This window comes from Ptychodera flava, chromosome 22 (genome assembly GCF_041260155.1).
Source record: "Ptychodera flava strain L36383 chromosome 22, AS_Pfla_20210202, whole genome shotgun sequence".
Lineage (NCBI taxonomy): Eukaryota > Metazoa > Hemichordata > Enteropneusta > Ptychoderidae > Ptychodera > Ptychodera flava.
In genome coordinates, this window is record NC_091949.1 from 5,389,842 (window position 1) to 5,409,689 (window position 19,848).

The following is a 19,848-nucleotide window of genomic DNA, read 5'->3' on the forward strand; positions in this document are numbered from 1 at the left end:
GCATCTGCGAGAAACTGAATTCTCGCAATCAATCAGCGAGAACTATGTTTTCTCGCTCTGCATCTGCGAGAAATTGTGAAATTTATGTGAAATGCTTACACAGAAGAATACAATTTCTCGCAGATGCAAAGCGAGAAAACAAATTTCTCGCTGACTGATTGCGAGAATTCAGTTTCTCGCAGATGCTGAGCGAGAAAACACAGTTCTCGCCAGCTGTTTGCGAGAAAATTAAATTCTCGCTAAGTTATTGCGAGAAAGTAATGTATTCTCGCTTACTTCTCGCAAAAAGCGAGAAAGTGTCCATTTCTCGTAAATTTCTCGCAAATTTCTGTACTAGTGGTAGTAATAAAATCGTGTGTAACTTCGCGTGTGGGTACGTGTGGACAAAGCGATTGTCTTGCTGTTGTCTGGCATTAGCCCAAATCGTGATCCTCACCTCAAATTATTGACAATCTGTCAGCGGTCTAGTGATATCTTTACAAAGCTATGTTCAGTAATAAGTATATTATTTCTTTATCTTTTACGTGACCCGTCTTTGAAGGAACTCATGATCGTTCTATCACTAGTGTACAACTTGTTATGACTCGGTGATTTCATCGTTCGTATTGTGCTTCTCTGAAGGAAGGGACAGATTGGAAAATATATATGATCATAATATGAAATACTAATAGCGTAACAAGTTTATTGGTTGAAAATTGACGATAGTTGCCTTTGCTTTCTCCTCTCCCTGACGACGTCTAAAATATTCGGAGGCCATGTGGTGACATCGCTTATGGAGATTGTCGAAGATTTTTTCAAAGCGTTCGGCTTCCACTTTTTCCTCGTCAACACTTCAGAGTCAGAGTCATCAGACTCCGTGAAGCTGCTGTTACTCGACGTGACGTCGATTGGTAGGGGAATGAGATCACTGTCGGTGGTGTGCGATGTAATGCTGCCATCACTACGTGACGTCAACGCTAATTCGTCATGGTGTATGAAGACTGTTTGAGATGATGACAGAGTCAACCTATGTGTCAAATAAAAGTGTCAAACTATAGTTTTGGGAACCTAGCATTTATTTTACGCAATCGTGTATTAACTTTTGATTTGTTATGATTGCCCAAAATGCACGACATTTTTTAACATACAGGCCTACCTTGAGGGCGCCATTGTCCTCAGCGTGCGAATCGACATTTGTTATTGTAGTGAGCACCCTGACAGAGAAGGCAATCATCATTATGTTGTCAAACCAGACGCATGAAGTAAAATGCTGCCAACATTCTCAGAGAGTTGCCGCGTATCTGACCTTTGATAAAAGTTGTTGATAAGGAAAACTATCCTATTCATAGATTAATACAATAGATTTCAAAAATTATCTGATACATGACTAAATTTGCAGTTCGCCAACTCAATCGATTGGCAAATTTCCATTTTGATGCTCTAATAATTGTCTTTGCAACCTAATGAATTTTGTATTGTGGTTTGGTATTAGGCCTACTGGAAATACATAACTTGAAGCCATAGCTTCCTTACGGGTTCGATTGTTCTTTCTTCTTTCCTGGCTTTGACAAGCGGTCTCCCATAAGTCGCGTCAATTCACTTATTCCAACGGAAAGGTCACTACTTGAGTAAACATTTTCGGAAAGTGGGTGAAAAGTTCTAAAGGTTTTGTGCTTGCCGTCCATTGTTGCTTTGTTTGTTCTAAACGAAAGGTAATAGAACGTATCGACTCCTCTATCGTTTGTTTAACAGCGTTCGATAGCAACGACGCCGTTCCAATGACGACATTCCATTCGCCTCGTTTTCGGAAATGTTTCGGTGAGTGTTTTTTTACATCATATTCTCGCTAGAAACGTCATGTACGGCGAGATATTATAATTTTAACAGTCATTGTATCACACAATATTTCTCACGGAATATTGATGTGTTCTGATGAAGACAACTTAAATCACGACCCGCACACGCTGACACAATACGCTGACACAAGTTGCAAATCCCGTGAACATTCTAAAGATTCGTTTCGCTCATTGCTTCGGAAATGCGTTTCTTTTGGCTGTGTTGCAAATCACGATCGATGACAGGACAAGTTACTTGCTGCAGACTGTGGCTTTATAAAGAACTTAGTTGAGAGAGGACCCATGAAACTTAATTTTACAAACAATACAAAATAACTGACGAAAAAGCAAAGTACACGAAAGTTCTTCAAATCATTGTATAACACGCTTTAGTTTATTTGAGATGTAGAAAAGACAAAGAACACTGAAGATTCTCCAAACCATTGTACTAACACACTTTAGTTTCATAAAGGTGTAGGAGCGCCTCAACGACGTTATATAGACGCTCAAATGTTACAAAAGTTTGAGTCTGCTACTTGTGTTGACACATTTCAAAGCTTGTGGATCGTTAATTGTTTTTGTCAAAACACAAAATTTAATATTTCTCGGCAGAGTTGAAAGAGGGTATTTTAGCTATTATTTTTTAATTGGAAATACCGACGAGAGAAAGTATTTCTGTAATTTATATCCTTAATCATTCGCGGAGCCGTTCACACTGTCTTGAACTTGAGTCATGATACAGGTTGATATGACGCCATAACTGACGCATTTTGTCGCAAAAAAAGAGTAAACTCGAAATTTACTTACACACAATCAATAGAAACTGTTCAATATTGTACAATGTCAGACAGTACAGAGTAGGTGTCGTCTGTCAAAATTTGCTATCCATCACTATAAGAAATATGGTTATATTTAATTGAAAAATGTGTACCTTGTACAAGGGTTAACTTGTTGTGGACTCCGCTTGCCTATGCTTGCCCTCTTTCGACAATCTCAATCAGTCAATTCCAACCCGTCGAACTCGACACAATAATTAAAAGTCTTTGAACGTGAAAATCATATTTTGATGAAGTTGTTGAATTTCAATTTCATTTAAAAAGTTTTAGTTGGTAAGCGCCTTAAATCAGTAACTGTGTTTCCACAAAGAAAAAGGACACGACTACATGAGTAAGAATATAGAGAGAAACTGTTCGTAAAATGTGTTACATACGCATCAAAATCCAGTCTTTTAATCGTATAGCTGTTTCAAGCAAAAAATTCAGGAAGATTATTTTATTTAAAGATACTACTTCATAGCAACGGGATATTTCTATTTCTATATATGTGGTCCCGTCCCTCGTTCATCACTCAATATTTATTTATATCTGTGCGAGAAGACCTACTTTTCTCGTAGTTTCAGTATTGGTGCAATCACACGAGAACCAAACATGATATTATGACGAGCATTGTTTTCCAAAAGCATGCACGCCGTGGCATTGCTACGTTTGGAGGTGGGCAATTAGGAGGAGGTGGTGTCATTACAATCGGTGGAGGCGGTTCTCGTCGTAATACTTTGGGGAAGTAGTCATTCCAATATAGCATTCTCCTGGCTCTGTAATCGTACTTGACCCTTGAAACATCATTAATTTCGAGGTAAGCATCTGTGACGTCATCGAAGGGTTTCCAGATTGTGCCATTTACGTCTTGTGGTGTAGGATTCCTTGAGGAAGGGAGCAGAAAAGAAGGAAAGATAACCCGATTGTGAAATTCAAAATACTAACTCATATTACCATCTCATGCGCTTTCCAAAGGTATCACATGGGATATGTTGTGCATGGTGAAACTGGCTCATTCCATGCTATGTATGGCCTCGGTCAGAGAAGGCCAACATCGGTACCACTGCCAAAGGTGACTGCATGATCAAACAGGCGCATGATTAGGGCAAAGAAATAATAGGTTTAGTTCTGGTCATTGACATGTGGCAAAAATGATGCGGCGACGCGATTTTTTAAAAAAATTTTTAAAATTTTTTATGGCATTTGATACATTTTCCCCTTTTTTTCATAGGGGCAAATGAAATACAGGGAAAAAATGAGTTGACGCGCACACTTTGAAATGATGCGCACGACGACCAGAAACAAATATCTTTTTTTTGGCTGTAGTTCCAAATTATGAGACACCGAGGTGTTTTCACGTTGAGAAACACTGGTCCATCGGTGTACCACACAATTAAATCTGTCTTGACATATTCCTTTGCACTATTCTAACGTCACGATACAATCACAGTACAATGGGCAGTAAGCGACGCCTCCGCTCCGCTGCGAGATAAGCATGCGAGTTACATATCAGGCAAGAACCACGCATAATGGTACATTGTAAAATCTTATATGATTCCTACTAATAGACTGTACAGTAGGTGTTATTTGATCGTGTTATTTGATGGTGAATTTCGTGAAAATCATCTACCGCTAGAGTTTGGTTACCTACACTGTAAAAATAGCGGACCGCTAGACGCGTCTTTACGCGTTCAAAATGTACATGTCGGTGTTCAAATTTGAACGGCTAGTGTTCATATTGTTAACACTAGTGTTCATATTATTAACAATGATGTTCTAAACCTGAACACGTAGTGTTAACAACTATCTCCTTCAAGTGTTCAAAAACTCAGCATCACAGAAATTTTACAATACTGTGAAACAATTAACAATCTTTTGTGTTTTTTTACTTTACACGGCTATATTAACTTTACTACTGCCTCGCTGTCCGGCATACGTACACGGATTTCGGTGTAACGAATTTCACAATAAGTGGAAATATTTCCGGTCTACAATTGCTGAAAGCATGTTTTTCTAAAAAAGGAAGTATAAAAATAATTTTACACGTTTATTACGGGTTGAAATTTTGAAATTTTGAAAAGAAAATCAAAAAACCACTATGAACGTTTAAATTTTAACATCGGCGTGCAAGAGGTGTTCTACTTTAACACTTGGTGTTCAAGTTTGGTGCCTTTTCTTATCCCATGATGCATCAAAACGGAAGTTGCGACATTTTTCTTGTAAGCGCACGCTGAAGTCGTGATCGTGCGAAAGCAAGACCAGAAAGGGTAAGTTTTCTCTCCAAAATATTAAAAGGTATTGGATTTTGAAGCATCTGTATTATTAACCTTCGGAACTAATTGTATTGTACTTTGAAAAAGCTTAACTACGTGAAGAAACCTTTATTTCTTTCAGTGGCTGGTGGACCATACACTAGCTGTGAATACGCAGCAGTGTTTTGGGCCATGGGGTATCGATCGCACTCGGGTCAAGGGTCATCACTGGAGCGATGACCCATGACCCGAGCGCGATCGATATGCCACATTACCGCTGCGTAATCACAGCTAAAACATGTCTTTTAGTAACCACAATCGCATGTAAATTTAAAACTTTAGTTAAACATCGAAGAATATTGTTTTAGCATATGAGAGTTGGGCTTTGCTTTTACTTTTCATTAGTTGATGACACGAAGAAGCCAATATTTTGTAACATTGACGAAAAGAGGCACTGTATACAAAAGTCACCCCTTTTCCTTAACCTAATAAGGCCAAATTGTCTTTCATTTGAAGTCTCATGTCGCCATATTATCTATTGTTGCATTATTTTCAGGATGTGAAAAGTTGGATGAACGTGAAATCGAAGAGTTATTACAGAAGCTATTGGTACAGAAATTGAAGAATATGAGTGTACAGATAGCTGTCTGGAAACAAGCTTGAGAACCTCAGCTCATCTCTGATGTAGATTTGAACTTTCGAGGGTTAGTAACTGAATTGATAAGTTTCTGTATTTCTGTTCTGAATTTATCTGAGCTATGTCCAGAACGCTATGATTAACTAAATGTTACTGGAGAATAAGCTTTCAAATACTTGTAGTCACCCTTATCAGATGCAATGGTGGAATGAAGAATTAAAGCAGAAAGCCACAGAAAATTCACAGTAAAAAAATTACACTCTAAATTTCGGAATTTTCTGAAATTTCCACTCTGAATTTTCTGTCGCTTTCTGCTTCAAATCTTCATTGCACCCTGGCATCTGATGAAGGAGACTTCACGTCTTTGAAGGCTTATGCCAGTAACATTTAGTTGATCATAGCCTGCTACCAAATCTTTGATTATTTTATATTTTAGATCAAGACGTCTTTGTTCTCGGTTTGTTACTGATTTTAGCTTTGCTGTTAAGGACGTAGACCTTATATCATAGGTAAATGTGTGGCATCATCCTCAAATGTTTACATCCCAAGCGTTTTCTTCAAAACGGCCAGTACGATTCATTTAATAATTGGAGTAGAGGTTTCCGGGGATTTTCCTAATCATATATGTACAAGTTATGATGAAATACACAAAATTGTATTTTTGAGACATTAAAGACATTTCAGACATTTTTAAGACATAAGGAATTATCAAAATGTGATATATTCAAGTAAGCCAAATTTTTAGCTTTTTCAAACAGATGTTTTCGTACGTTTTTGCAAGTATGAACATATAACGTAATCCACAATTATAAGTAAAACCTGTTTTGTCACTACTTTGTTCATATTGTTTGAAAACGATCTACAGTGTTTATGGGATTTTCTTTGTTTATGTTTTGATAGGAAGGTGTTAATTAGCGTTGGTGTTTTCCTCTGACAAACTTTACTTTTATGGCCACTTTGTAAAGTTTGTCAGAGGAAAACACCAACGGTGTTTATGTGCCCAATTGACACTAAATAATTGTATTTTACAAAAGGAATTTTTGTGTATTTTTAAATAAAATAATTTTACTGAATATAAGTGTCTGTTTTGTTATTTCCAGGCTTGAACACCCCATGAACGCGCAAATTAAAGGTGTTCAACAAGTGCATATCATGTGTTCTAACCTTTAACACACTTATCGTTAACGGCGTCCATGCGTTCAAAAAGTGTTACAGCCCTTTGAACGCGTAAATGCGTTCAATTTTTTGAACGCATTTCATGTGCAACGTGTGTTCAGATATGTAACACATGGTGTTCAATATAATGTCTGATGAACACGAAGTGTTCAAAATGTGCACACGTGTGTTAAAATATTGAACATTGGTTGAACACGTAGTGTTAAATTTCTGAACGTCTAGACAAGGCGTTTAATTGGTGTTCTATCCTTTAACACTTAACTTTACGTGTAGTTCTGCTACTCGCATTAACAACTTAAGACCTGCTTACCCATATTTTGGTAGATTCGTAAACAACTTCATCGTAAATTCACTAATTTCTCGGTCTCTTTCTGACCACCTCGGTTGGTCATTGTACCAGTTACCCCAATCGCATCCCCAGGGACATGTACGATTACTGTGCAAGAAGGGTGTGCCGAACAGGAAGTACAGGTCGTAACTGTGAGTGACACCTGTCGAAGGGTTAATACAATACACAATGAGATCTCGTGAGTGGCGAGATCTCTTGATAATTCACTCTGCAAGAACTTGTCACTTGTGCAAGAACTTAAACTTCGAGTAATAGTCTTATATCTGCGCAGCTCAACTGAAAATTAATGATTTGTTGTGCAATCATAAACACTGCATATTATCTTGTCTCAGTATACCTCATCCGACATTGACCTCATGTAACCACTGGTTAAGAAGAATATCGCCATTATCTTTCAATCAGTCATCAATCTTCAGACTACTTTCACAGTTCAAATGAGTCGGCCACTGCTATTTTAAGGTACTTAGTCCATAGATTTGTATATAGACGTAATGTCTATCGTGTTGCTCGGGTCCTTGTGTTCAGACTTTAAGACTTACCGACCCATTCTGGTTCCTCATTGAATTGAGATAGGTAATGAAAGGCGTATCTGTACGTGTCATTTTGTTCGAGTGAGTGCCATTTACCATGGTTGTCGGATGGCGCCGCGTAGTTGTATTCTGTGTACAGCTAAATTAAAAGAAAATATATATATATATATATGTATGATCCTTCGATGAAATACGATACGTATCCAATTGTAATAAATCTGTCAATTTTTATAAAATATTATCATTTTGCTTTCAAAGTTGAAATAAAATAACATTGTTTTCTTTGGTTTGAATCTATTCACAGCAACGCATTTCAATGATATGAAGAATAAGTTTTGATTGTAATGCGATTGAGTGGTCTCAAAAATGCTTATTGAGATTGACGGTTTTCTTCAAATCATGGCTCCATTAATATCAGCCATTAGATGCCCGAATCATAGTAGTACAATTTGAGCTTTATTTTTGAGAAGATACGTACATGGAGACTTTAAAGCTAGGTATGATGGCAATATCTTCAAACCTTCAGGATGTTTTGAACTCGAAGCTCATTTATACCTAGATTTTTACGTGTTATACAGCGGGTATTTTTATTTTGTAATTTTCACGGGTTTATTATCTATGACGAGTTTCTTATAAAGCTCATATCAAGAAATGAAGATACGCAAAGTTGTTGCATATTGCAAAGAAGACAAGGAAAGGAAAAGAACTGGGTTTAAGGTAGTATGTGCCTCGAAAGTGAAAGACTTTTGATCAAACTTTCCATAAAGAAACTTTTAATCATTCTCTTTTGAAATGAAGAATACAAATCGGGGTCACCGTGCAAATTTTGGAACCAGAGAAGCAAATAATCCAAAAATTTACCAATATTTAAAATTCAAAATGGCCACCATCCTAGTGTTAACTCTATTGAGAAAAATAAAATTTTCGAATTTCGAAAAATTAAGCCGGTGAAAAGTTTTCTTATACTAAGAGCTTTAAAAAGAACCCCACAAGTGGTATATCAGAAAAAGAATTGTAAAAGTTTGAGAGTCCGAATATCTGTCCCCTAGAGGGTGTTCTATCTTAAGAATGAAAAGGCGATATTCGATGGATGATGGTGATTTAAACTAGGTTTTTCATATACAAGGCAAGTTGCGTCGTTAAACGATGTAACGAGCCTTCGCCCGAAAATAATTGTATCGTGAAATCAGGCATAGTGAAAGAATTTCAGATATCGCTAGAACATATGGAACGCAACTGGACTGAATCGCCTGTCACTGTTTCAGAAATTGTGAATCTCACCTGGACCCACTGATTTCGGATCTCTTCAGGGTTATCAGGATCTGCTGGTTCAATGTACTCATAGAGTAGAGCGTCGTAGAGGGCGTCTTTGTTGCCACTCTCCGCGTACAGTGGGGCGTCGACGAATGTTTGCAATATGATTTCGAAGTTACTTCTTGTTAATCTCCGTGGGCCTGCGAAAGAAGATAAACAACAAGCCAACCATACAATTATACGTAACAGTACATCATTAGAGTTTCTGTCTTATTCTGCATATTAACTATATCTAAATCTACCGAAATCATTGATAACTACCAATATATAATTAAATAATCAATATTGCTCTGTAGGAGCATACACGAAAGACTACCGACTGTAGTAAAGTTCATCTCTCGTTTTTCCAGATTATATAATAATCATATAATTACATTATCAAGAATGCTCCGTACAAGCACACGTAAAAGAGTACCTACCGTAGTACAGTTCATCTCTGGTTTCTCCAACCATAAAGGGCACCTTCAAAAAATCTCCTCTGTGCAACAAATTCATTGGGTCATCCAAGATGAAGTGTCCATCGACGTTAGGCGTCCATTCACACCAATCATAGGGATACTACACAGTGAGAGAAGAATAGTGAAACTGTCATTGCTTATCTGATGCTAAAGAACAGCTGATAGTAATGGCTACCGACATGGTGGCACATGTTGTTCATTTCTCAATCTTCGATGCTATTTTCAATGTTAAGTAGACAACCTGAAGGGTTCAACGTGCGGGAGCGACTGCGGACACTGATTTAATGTCCCTCAGATTGATTACGTGAGTTTTATATGTGAAAACTGTCTACGCATCTTTCCTCTTGCTCTTCATATAATCTGATGGGAATCTCAACACTACTTTGAAAATACATCTAAGCTCCCCTTCCTGGAGATACTGGTGTTCTTTGGTTTTGTAATTTGAACATTAATTTGTTAAGGTTGAACGAAATTACAAAAGGTGAAAATGCTCAATTTAGAGCGGGTATATCATGATGGACGTCCCAAGTCTCAGTTTTGCTTAAGTTAGAGATATTTATAATACAACGTCCTGATATTCCGATGATGCGAGTAAATTTGGAGTCTGTAGGCATTGTAAATGTTACTAAGTCTATTTAAATCTTCTATTATGACGTCACACACTGTCTCTCATCCGGCCGAATGTCTTTCTACGGCACCGGCTCACAAATACAAAATATGGGTAATATTTTGTCTTTTAAAAGACTGAACCATGGATGATGATAATGATGATGATGATGATGATGATGATGATGATGATGATGATGATGATGATGATGATGATGATGAGAGATATGTGGTGTATTCTTATTTACCGTTACTTCAGTGTTAACGAGTTCAACCCATGTTTTCGTACGCAGACAAAGAATAACATCTTCAGACGAATCCGTTTGACAGCTCAAACTCTAAGCAAGTTCCTTGGCGGCATCGCTGGCCTTGCAAGGTGGTCGGAAAATGGCCCACGGCGCCGTGGCAGTGCCGTTTATGGCAATGACACCATTTAGGAGACCTAAACAAAAGTTAACATTGCAAGGTTCTCTTGGCATAGTTGGGAAGCGATACACAGTGAATGTAATATGACATCGTTTAAAAAAGAACTTAGTATTGTTCCGTTTGAGGGCGCCATTATTGATTTGATATGACGATGACGACCGTTGCATTCGCAGATGACAGTATTGGGAAAGAGCCCCAAGAGATAAAGTTCTCTCTACGTCAGGGGACCTATTTATGTCTTAATTCCGAATACAAAAATTGAGGGAAAATTAAACATACTGTCCCGTCGACAATGATGTGATCGCTTAGTGATCGCTAAACGGCTTCTTTGCGAGCCAGTAACTTCCGCGTGCTATGTCAGGGCCAAAAAAGCACGTACAGCAAAAGAAATGTAGTGTTCACACACAGGAGAAGTTTGATCACCTTGCCTAGTATTTGGTTCCTCATAATGGAAACGTCGACAAAAATAAACTGACAAATGGGAGAGTCAACCACTGCGGCTACAAATTTATGCTATATTTTTTCGACAATTAAAACAGCTTTGTAGATCTGATTCAGGACTTGAGCGACATTCGTCAAAGCCTATATGTAAATAATCAGTATAAACTTCAGTTTGACTGGACGTCTAATGTGGACACATAAAATCGAGAACATCTCAGCAATGTTTCACGACAAGCGATGGCTTTCATAACAGGATATATTAGTTATTTCTTCACATCTATGAACTTAATCGCCATAAATAAGGGTGAGATAGCAACAAGAGTAATCACACCTCGACAACTTACCTGCTGCAAGCGGTGAAAACAAAAGAAGTGATGAACTGACTCCACCTGAGCTTTGTCCAAATACAGTCACGCGATTTGGATCTCCGCCAAAGTTTCCAATATTTTTCTGTATCCACTGTAATGCCATGATATTGTCAAGCAAACCCCAATTACCAGCAGCAACTTGATCATCCGTACTTAGGAAACCTGTAATGAGAAGGATCACATTGAGAAGGTATTTCAGTTCATATCGTGAAAGGTGTCACATTGATATAGCAAACTGTACAGGTATTTACTAGTCTGAGCAATTTCTTCATATTATATGACCCTTCTATGATTGCTACATATATGGTGATATTTTTCTGCAAAATTATAATACAGACAAAGCAGGTTTATCGGGAAGAACCATTTCTTCTCCGATGAATTCACTGACTACATGCGATGGTCGTGCTACTTGTATGTGTACCACAGACAAGGAGAGTGTGTACGTACAGAAAGGCATTCAACTTCCAATGTGCGATTATAAACAAACCGGGCGATGCATTTTAAAAGGAGATATTAAAATATCTCATGCACATCTGTACGAATGTTGGCCTCACGAAAATTCTTATATGTTTCGCCTTTAAGCCCTGCATCAAGTTATCTAGTTACAGAGGAATTAAGGGTAATACAGATATTTAGATGGTATGGCCTGCTAAAACGAGAACCTTATCTCTTTCTACGTAATGAGATATTTTATTCTGATTGTTCTTCACAGTTTCGACGAACCCAAACTTACCAAGGGCACCGAGACGATAATTGGCCACCACAATAATGACGTCATTCTGAGCAAGAATGCTGCCGTCGTACTCTTCAGAAGTCCCGTAGACGAAGCAGCCGCCGTGTATCCATAACATCACTGGCAAAACTGTATCTTTGTCGTTCTGAAAAATATTGAGGCAGGGTCGAATTAGGCGACATGACTTTTAAAATGTCCATGCATGAAAGTTTGAGAAAGAGAATATCCTCCAGTAAAAGATACTAAAGACCTTAAGTTTATGTTTTTAATCATAGAGAAAGATAGATAGAGTCGCAACGGGTATTGTTTAAGGCGTGAAGCGGTTACGTAACCCATCCATGTTCGCCTCGCCTCAGGTTGCTCTCGCCTCTCTTTTCGGAAGAGTGCCGACCATGCATCCTTCGGTAATTTTCGGATTTTCGCCAATTGTTAAGCGAACGTATGTTCGGCAAAGTTTGTGTTGTTGTTTTCGTGTGGTGCTGAGCGGAATTGACGTGCTGGCGAAAACGGGAGTGTTTTGAGCTTCAGGAAAGTGAGTTTTACCGTTTTAAAAATTCCTCTCATATTTTTATGAATATATAATGAGTGTGTTTGAACCAAATTTGAAAGTCTTTTATCGATACTGTCTGGTTTTACTCAATGGTTTACGGTCAGTCATACCGTCTTTTACACGTGCGTCAAGGAAGGACATGTTTATGAAACTGCTGGCGTGTTATGTTTTGATTGGCGTGAAGCAGTGTTTCTGCCCTGAGAGCTCACAAAGTAACTATGGTTGCTACGCGACTGGCAGTACGATGCCATCTCGTCGTATTTTTCGCATAATCTCGTGTAATTATCAACCACAAACAAAGCCTCCTAAATGTTTAACACCTTTGAAGCTCATTTTAATATGAAAAGTCAATAGTCTACCGAGACGACCATGGAACAAACGGCATGCAGGCGTTACCACTCTCTCTATGTTACTCTGTGTTTTTAATTCAACAAAAAATGTCAAGGTCTGTTACGTTGTTTAAAAAGTGTTCTTGCCTACATAATTAGTTCTTGAAAACTCTAATCTGTCATGACTCTCCACACTGTTTGTAATTGTAGGAAATATTGAAATATTTATTTAACAGTGCAGTTCACTTTCGTTATTATATATTGCCTCTGTAATTGTGTTGGCATGGTGGCTGTTTTGAACTATGATACATGTACCATTGCACTTTCTTACTCTCTCCGTTTGTATTTGGCCCGGAGGCCTTGGAACAAAATAAAATAGAAATCAAATGAAAGTCATTTCAATTTTGTTCCACGATGTGCCCATATGGCAGCCGATGACAAAGGGCATTGCTCTTTGTTGCCCAACCAGATACCTAAGATACACAGGTATATATATATATATATATATATATATATATATATATATATATATATATATATATATAATATATATATATATATATATATATATATATATTGTATATATATATATATATATATATATATATATATATATATATATATACAAAATGTATACAATGTGCCCTCCCGGTTATATATATATATAATATATATATATATATATATATATATATAATATATATATATATATATATATATATATATATATATATATATATATATATATATATGTACCACACGTACGGTGACAACAACTTCAACTGTACAGAACATATCTAGCGTTATCGTAGTGAAAATCAGCATTGTCGTAATCATTGTTTGGAAACTCGCATCCTGTAAATAGAACAACCTTCATGAACATTGATATCGATACTTAGGAACGATAAAGACATCGTTCCTAGGCAGAAATATTCGCGCATACCTGTTACCTAATCTTCGATCAAGTGTTAGCAAACAAAATCACCTGTTTTATCTACCACTGATTGTGTGAGGTCTGAAATAGGTCAGCATCAACCTTACCAAGGATAGCGTCGAGTCAGCATTTTAATGGCAGCGGCTTACCGACGAGTGTAAAAACACATCGGTAGCAAATTTGGCCTTATGGAAACTTGAATGATTTTAAATGAGAAGAGAACCAGACTTTGGTTTTAACAGAAACGACTTGACAATGTTGAGTGTAGACAACTGCGGTAATGTTGACGTTTGTTTTGATAAAAATCTTGAGATTTTTCAATTTGTTGTGAAACTAGACAGGTGTTACGTTGTCACATGAAAACCATGACAAACATCGTTAAAGTTATAGTATATGCATAAAAAGGTTATGAGGGAAATGTTGTTCTAATGCAACATTTTGACTCACATAGCATAGAGAAGCTTACACTCGTTGACAATACCGGCCTTCAAGGAAATCGGAAATATAATTGTGAATGCTATGGCAGCATTTAAATGCTTGAGCAAGTAACTGATGCTGTCCACTTTACCTTTCAATGTCGAGTTGTAATGCGCTTTGTCTGTATGATCTTCATTAGAGTTTAAACGTTGAACAAAGATAACCTAACCATTTGATTGGCTGAAGCTTGAGAAAAAAGGTGTCTGCTTAAGTGTTTTTAAATTATCACTGATTTGACCATGTTTAACACTCTTGGCCTCTCGAAAACTTTGATCTATTCACAAAACTCGATGAAACTAACGACATACAGCCCGTTCAGACAGTTATATGGCAACTGAAGATGACGAAGTTACAGTCTGTCAGATGCAGATTGCACACAGACCCACAACGTTCCGACATGACTTTTCTCGGTTAGTTGCGTCAACTATTCTTCGGCTCAATTCTGAGATGTGTATCTCACAATGAGTCAAATAAGGGATCTACTGTAAAAAACAGCATTCCCTTGTCTTAGAAGATGCAACATTAACAGCTATTACATGTACGTATTCCGCTATCGTCAACAAAATTTGCCTTGCAAAAATGATCGTTTGCATTACATAACTAACTCAAACATAATGTTTATATAGGAATGAGATGTTTACTGCAATATACGACATAAATTCCACTTGTAAGTGTTAAGAAATAAAATGCACTATTCTTTTACGATAACAACTGTTTTGTAGACGTTACCGTCAGGTTAACTAAAATCATTTGAAGGGATTGTTTAAGGTATGAAAGGACTGTATCCCCGCGACCTATAGTCCCGATTCACGAAGCACAACTTTTTACTCATAAAATAGGATCCCAATTTCTGATTTTTTTTATATTAAATTAACATTTAATATCGACAGGCTGCGACGCTGATAAACCAGGTACTTACATTTGCAAAAGGAGTATAGATATTTAAGTACAGACAGTCCTCGTCTCCGTTGAGACTCCCTGGCGTGGGACATGACGATTTGAATGAAAAGGCGTCTCGAACGTCGGACCATAGCGTTGGACTTTCTGGAGGTGCAAATCTGAGGTCTCCGATGGGTGGAGCGGCAAAGGGAATGCCCAGGTACACGTCCATGTATTTTCCATCTGTTTGTAGTGTTCGCATCCCACGAATTGTGCCATCAGTGGTTTCTGCTGTGACGTAGGTGTAGTTTACATAGTCAACTGAGTAGGCTTTGGTAGAGATGGATAAAGCCAGGACGACGCCTGAGATGAAAACTAGTCGAATGATATTGAGGACGACCATATCCTCCAACAAGCAGAAATCTACTGACACAGCTTTCACAGCAATGGATTTTGGGTAGCAGTTTCTAAGATTGGCTAAGGTATGTGTCAATATTTTGTTTGATTAAATCAAATCAGGTGACATGTCATGGACAGCTGGTCTTCATTTTTTGTTTCGCTCTCCTTTCTCATAGTTTCTCCTCTCCTTGAGACCCAAAAGTCGGCGAGGTACTTTCAGGTGCCGCCAACTAAGCTGTTCGTGCAAAAAGGTGTTCGTGCGCAGTTTTCAGCGGGCGGGCAAATTTAAAAACTAATCAACAGGAGGGAGAAAAATCGATATTTACTGTGGGCGGGAAGAAATTTCATTGTTTTCAGTGGGCGGGGAGAAAATTATTGATAATGGATACTGGAAAATACGTAAAGGGAGGGGAAGCCGTGGTTAAGAGAACTTGAAAGCGCCCAACTTAGAGGGGAGCAGTGTTCCAAGGTATACTGCATACTGCTCGCACGGTTTTGCGTTGATCTGCGTTGCCTAGGCATCTAGTGGCCAATAGGGAATTTCAGTAGTGGGGAGGGGGCAGTGGGGAGCTTGAATTGTTCTGGGGAGCGGGCAGACCATAGATACTGGAGGACAGTGGGCATCAAAATTCAGTGGGAGGGCATATTTTCCGTATATGCCAGTTGGAGGGCAGTTACGAATAGCTCTACTTTCCCCTCCAAATTTTAGGTCAAGGTCAAAAGTAAGTAAAATCGGTATAACAACCTTCAAAACATGGATGATATTGCGAAATCGATAAAATTTACCAGTTGGCGGCACCTGTACTTTGAGTTCATTACGCTTTTTGAGGCAGCGTATGAGGAAAGCCTTCACTTATTTAATTCAAATAATTCCCCAATGTTTACAAAATATCGCATCATCTTGTTTTGTGCAGCTGGGCTTCAAGTTTACTTCCATAAAAATGGACGGGTGTGATTGCAGTTTCATTAGCTCGCATTTGGTAAATGTATATATACCAAAGAGAGCTATAGATGGTAAGTCGATGGCGTCAATATGCCTATCTGTCATTCTGTATGTATGTATGTATGTATGTATGTATGTATGTATGTATGTATGTATGTATGTATGTATGTATGTATGTATGTATGTATGTATGTATGTATGTTTGTATATATGTATCTATATATCAAAACATAAAAAACTTCAGCACCTACCATCTTAACATTTTTTTGCAGGTGCACATAGCGATGGAGATATGGATTTGTTCAAATGAACATAATATGTTAAAAATGTGAAAGGAGCTAAAAACGCAAAATCCTACAAATTGCTAAAATTTGTAATCACGGGCCAGATTTGGTTTCAACTTGGTATGCACGTTTCTTCGGGTGACTCTAGTTTGACTTGTTCAAACTGCTGTGAAATTGTTATTGTGGTATATTTTGGGCAATTTTCTAATTTTTGGTCAAAAAACTTATCTGAAGATTGCTTGTCCAATCGCTTTCAAACTTGGAATGCATGATCCTACGGTTACTTTTGTTACATATGATTAAATTATTGTGAAATTGTCAACTTTGCATTTTTGGGAACAATTTTTCCCACTTTTGTTTAAAACATTCGTCTCTGAAATTGCATATCCGATTGCTTTGATGATATGCCTATTTCTAAAGGCGATCTTAATTGAGTGTCTTTAAATTGTGGTGAAATTTTATATACGTATCTTTGGGTAATTGTTCCCATTTTGGTCAAAAAAATAATATTTTCTGTATACCGCTCGTCTGATTTATTTTACATTTGGTATGCATGTTCTAACAGGTGACGTCAGTCAGATATGTTCAAACTATAGTGAAATTTTATGATATTTGGGGCAATCATTCCTTTTTTGTCAAAACATCTTCTTCTTTGAAATTGCTTTGAAACTTTGTATGCATCAACCTAGGGTTTAGCTTTTCATATTTGTATTTTGGGGCATTTTTTTTAATTTTTGGTCAAAAAATAATCTTCTCTGAAACCGCTTGTCTGATTGCTTTTAGGAATGGGTATTCATGTTCTTAGGGCTGAACTTTGAATATTTGCACGTTTTAGTCATTTTTTAGCTCACATTTGGTTATACCAATGTGAGTTTATCGTATAAGCTGAAGTCGATGGCGTCTGTATGTATGTGTGTATGTATGTATGTATGTATGTATGTATGTATGTATGTATGTATGTATGTATGTACAGTATGTCCGTCAACATCAAAAACACGCAAACCTCTGCATGTTTCAGCTTGGTATTTGGTGTGTGGATGCATCCTGGGCTATAGATGGGATTTTGTTCAAATGAAGTCTGCTTTGTCAAAATTATGCAAATGAGCTTACAAAATGTAAAAATGGCCAAGAATTAATATCTCGAGAACCGCTGTTTTGATTGCTTTGAAAATTTGTGTGCAAGTACCTTAGGTGAACCTTATACAGTTTTATGAATATTGTGAAGATATCCTTAATTTTGTATTTTTGCCGAATTTTTTGGTGATTTTTTTCATTTTCAGTAAAAATTCTTCTTCTCTGAAACCACCAGCCCAATCGCTCTCAAATTTGGGTTGGATCTTTGCAAGGGTGTTACTCTTCTAATTTGTTGGAATTATGACAAAATTGAGAAAATTACTATTTTGGAGCAATTTTGTCATTTTTGGTCAAAAAAAATTACACAATATTTTCTTTTTGAAACCCCTGGACAGACTGCTTTTATATTTGGTACACAGACGTACAGAGATGACAATAGTTAGATATGTGGAAATTGTCCTGAAATATATAAATTTGTATTTTTAAGATGATATTGTCATTTTAGGTCAAGAAAACTTGTTCTGAAAATTACTTGTCTGATAGCTTTGTAATTTGGTATAAAGTCCCGAGGGATGTTATTAGATAAATTTTCTGCTCAAAGTGTTGGGAACCCCCAAATTTGTATATTTTAGGTAATTTTCTCAGTTTGTGACCTTAAATGACCTACACCAACCCAGGATATGTTGTGAGAAGTTTTGAAGGCTGTGAACATAATTTTGTCATATTTGGTATCAATTTGTAGGAAACTTTGATCCAGAAAACAAAGCTGAGGTGAATTTTTTCATTGCGGACCAATTTTTCCAACTTTTCTTTGTAAGAAATACAAGAACTGATGAGATATTTGGATTCAGGATGATTCCAGATGTTGTAATCACTGGCCACAGTGGAAGGCATTTCACTATCTGTAACTAACTTAAGTGCTGTTTACATTAGACTGATAACACTCATCGCATTAATTGAAAACATCCCCAAGGTTGTAAATACATTTCTTGTCATCTGGCATTATGTAATACCAAGGGATGGAACATTTGATATTCCGGAGGGGGTAGGGTCTAGAAGATTGATGAGGTAGCATTACTTTTTTACCAGATCCCTTCTACATTTTTTACCCACTCAAACCTTTTCTTTTTATCAAGCCTTCTCTGTCTATTTTTTGTTGTTGACATTTGCTTATGTATTTACGATCTGCTTGTTCCATTGCTACAGAAGTTGATACGCATGTTCCTAAAGATGACCTCCATTACCTAAGTTGGAGACCTTATTTGCTTTTGTCATTCTTGTTTTTCCTGGTTTAAATATTTCTCGAATGGACCAATTCAAACCGAATGTGAGCACACTGTCCTTGACGGTATTTTTTCCTATTGTGGTCAGAAAGGTATTCTCTGAACTTGTTGGTTGCGGTAGTGTAGACGTAGGTTAGAGGTCTTACAGGCGAGACTACTCCGAAACCTGCAAGTCTGACGTTTAATCACCTTACTTTGACCGCTTATGGCGCTCTACATCCGACCTCTTTGCCGTCCTCTTCGCCAACTTTGGTAATCTATTTCCGTTATTTTTATCATGTAAGAAATGTTTTCAACAAAGACAAAACACTTCTGGGAAAAGTTTGAAGTAAGGGTTAATATCAGTGCCTTTAAGCTGTGTTGAGACAATCTTCTCGTATGAAAACACGAGCAGCTGAAATCATATGAGATAAATTTCATGTGACCCCGACATACATTGTGTCTTTGAAATTCCGTTACTTCAAATATGGTTAATATATACTTTTAAGGAAAGTTGCAGTTATTTTTCGATATTTTTTCTGAAAGTACAGCTCAACAACAAAAATGTTCTGTTTTCTGTTTAAAATTACTAACATACTTGTATATGCATTAAACTTATGTTGTATCTATGCATAAAATCAGAAACTTTACTTTAATATAGCATATATATTTTCATTTATAAAAGATCTTTCTTTTCATTATGTACTCTGAATATTGTGAATAATCATACATTTTTATCGTCTTTTGCAGATTTTTGCTATCAAACCGATAATCATAGAACAGAAGCAATGATCGACA

General features: G+C 37.1%; 2 protein-coding genes across 2 annotated transcripts; both read right to left on the reverse strand.

Moving 5' to 3' along the window:
* Positions 1-2,186: 2,186 nt before the first annotated feature.
* LOC139122523 (cholinesterase-like) lies at positions 2,187-10,323 on the reverse strand. The gene is made up of 6 exons (XM_070687985.1): positions 10,200-10,323; positions 9,307-9,445; positions 8,855-9,027; positions 7,583-7,712; positions 7,005-7,185; positions 2,187-3,513 (listed from the first exon to the last, which is right to left on the reverse strand). Exons 2-6 carry the CDS (start codon positions 9,380-9,382, stop codon positions 3,225-3,227), a joined length of 849 nt encoding a protein of 282 aa, XP_070544086.1. The 5' UTR covers positions 9,383-9,445; positions 10,200-10,323; the 3' UTR covers positions 2,187-3,224.
* A 148-nt stretch (positions 10,324-10,471) lies between these two features.
* LOC139123403 (pyrethroid hydrolase Ces2e-like) lies at positions 10,472-15,537 on the reverse strand. The gene is made up of 3 exons (XM_070689548.1): positions 15,129-15,537; positions 11,920-12,064; positions 10,472-11,348 (listed from the first exon to the last, which is right to left on the reverse strand). The coding sequence occupies exons 1-3, from the start codon at positions 15,489-15,491 to the stop codon at positions 11,104-11,106; spliced, it is 753 nt and encodes a 250-aa protein (XP_070545649.1). The 5' UTR covers positions 15,492-15,537; the 3' UTR covers positions 10,472-11,103.
* Between the last annotated feature and the right edge of the window lie 4,311 nt (positions 15,538-19,848).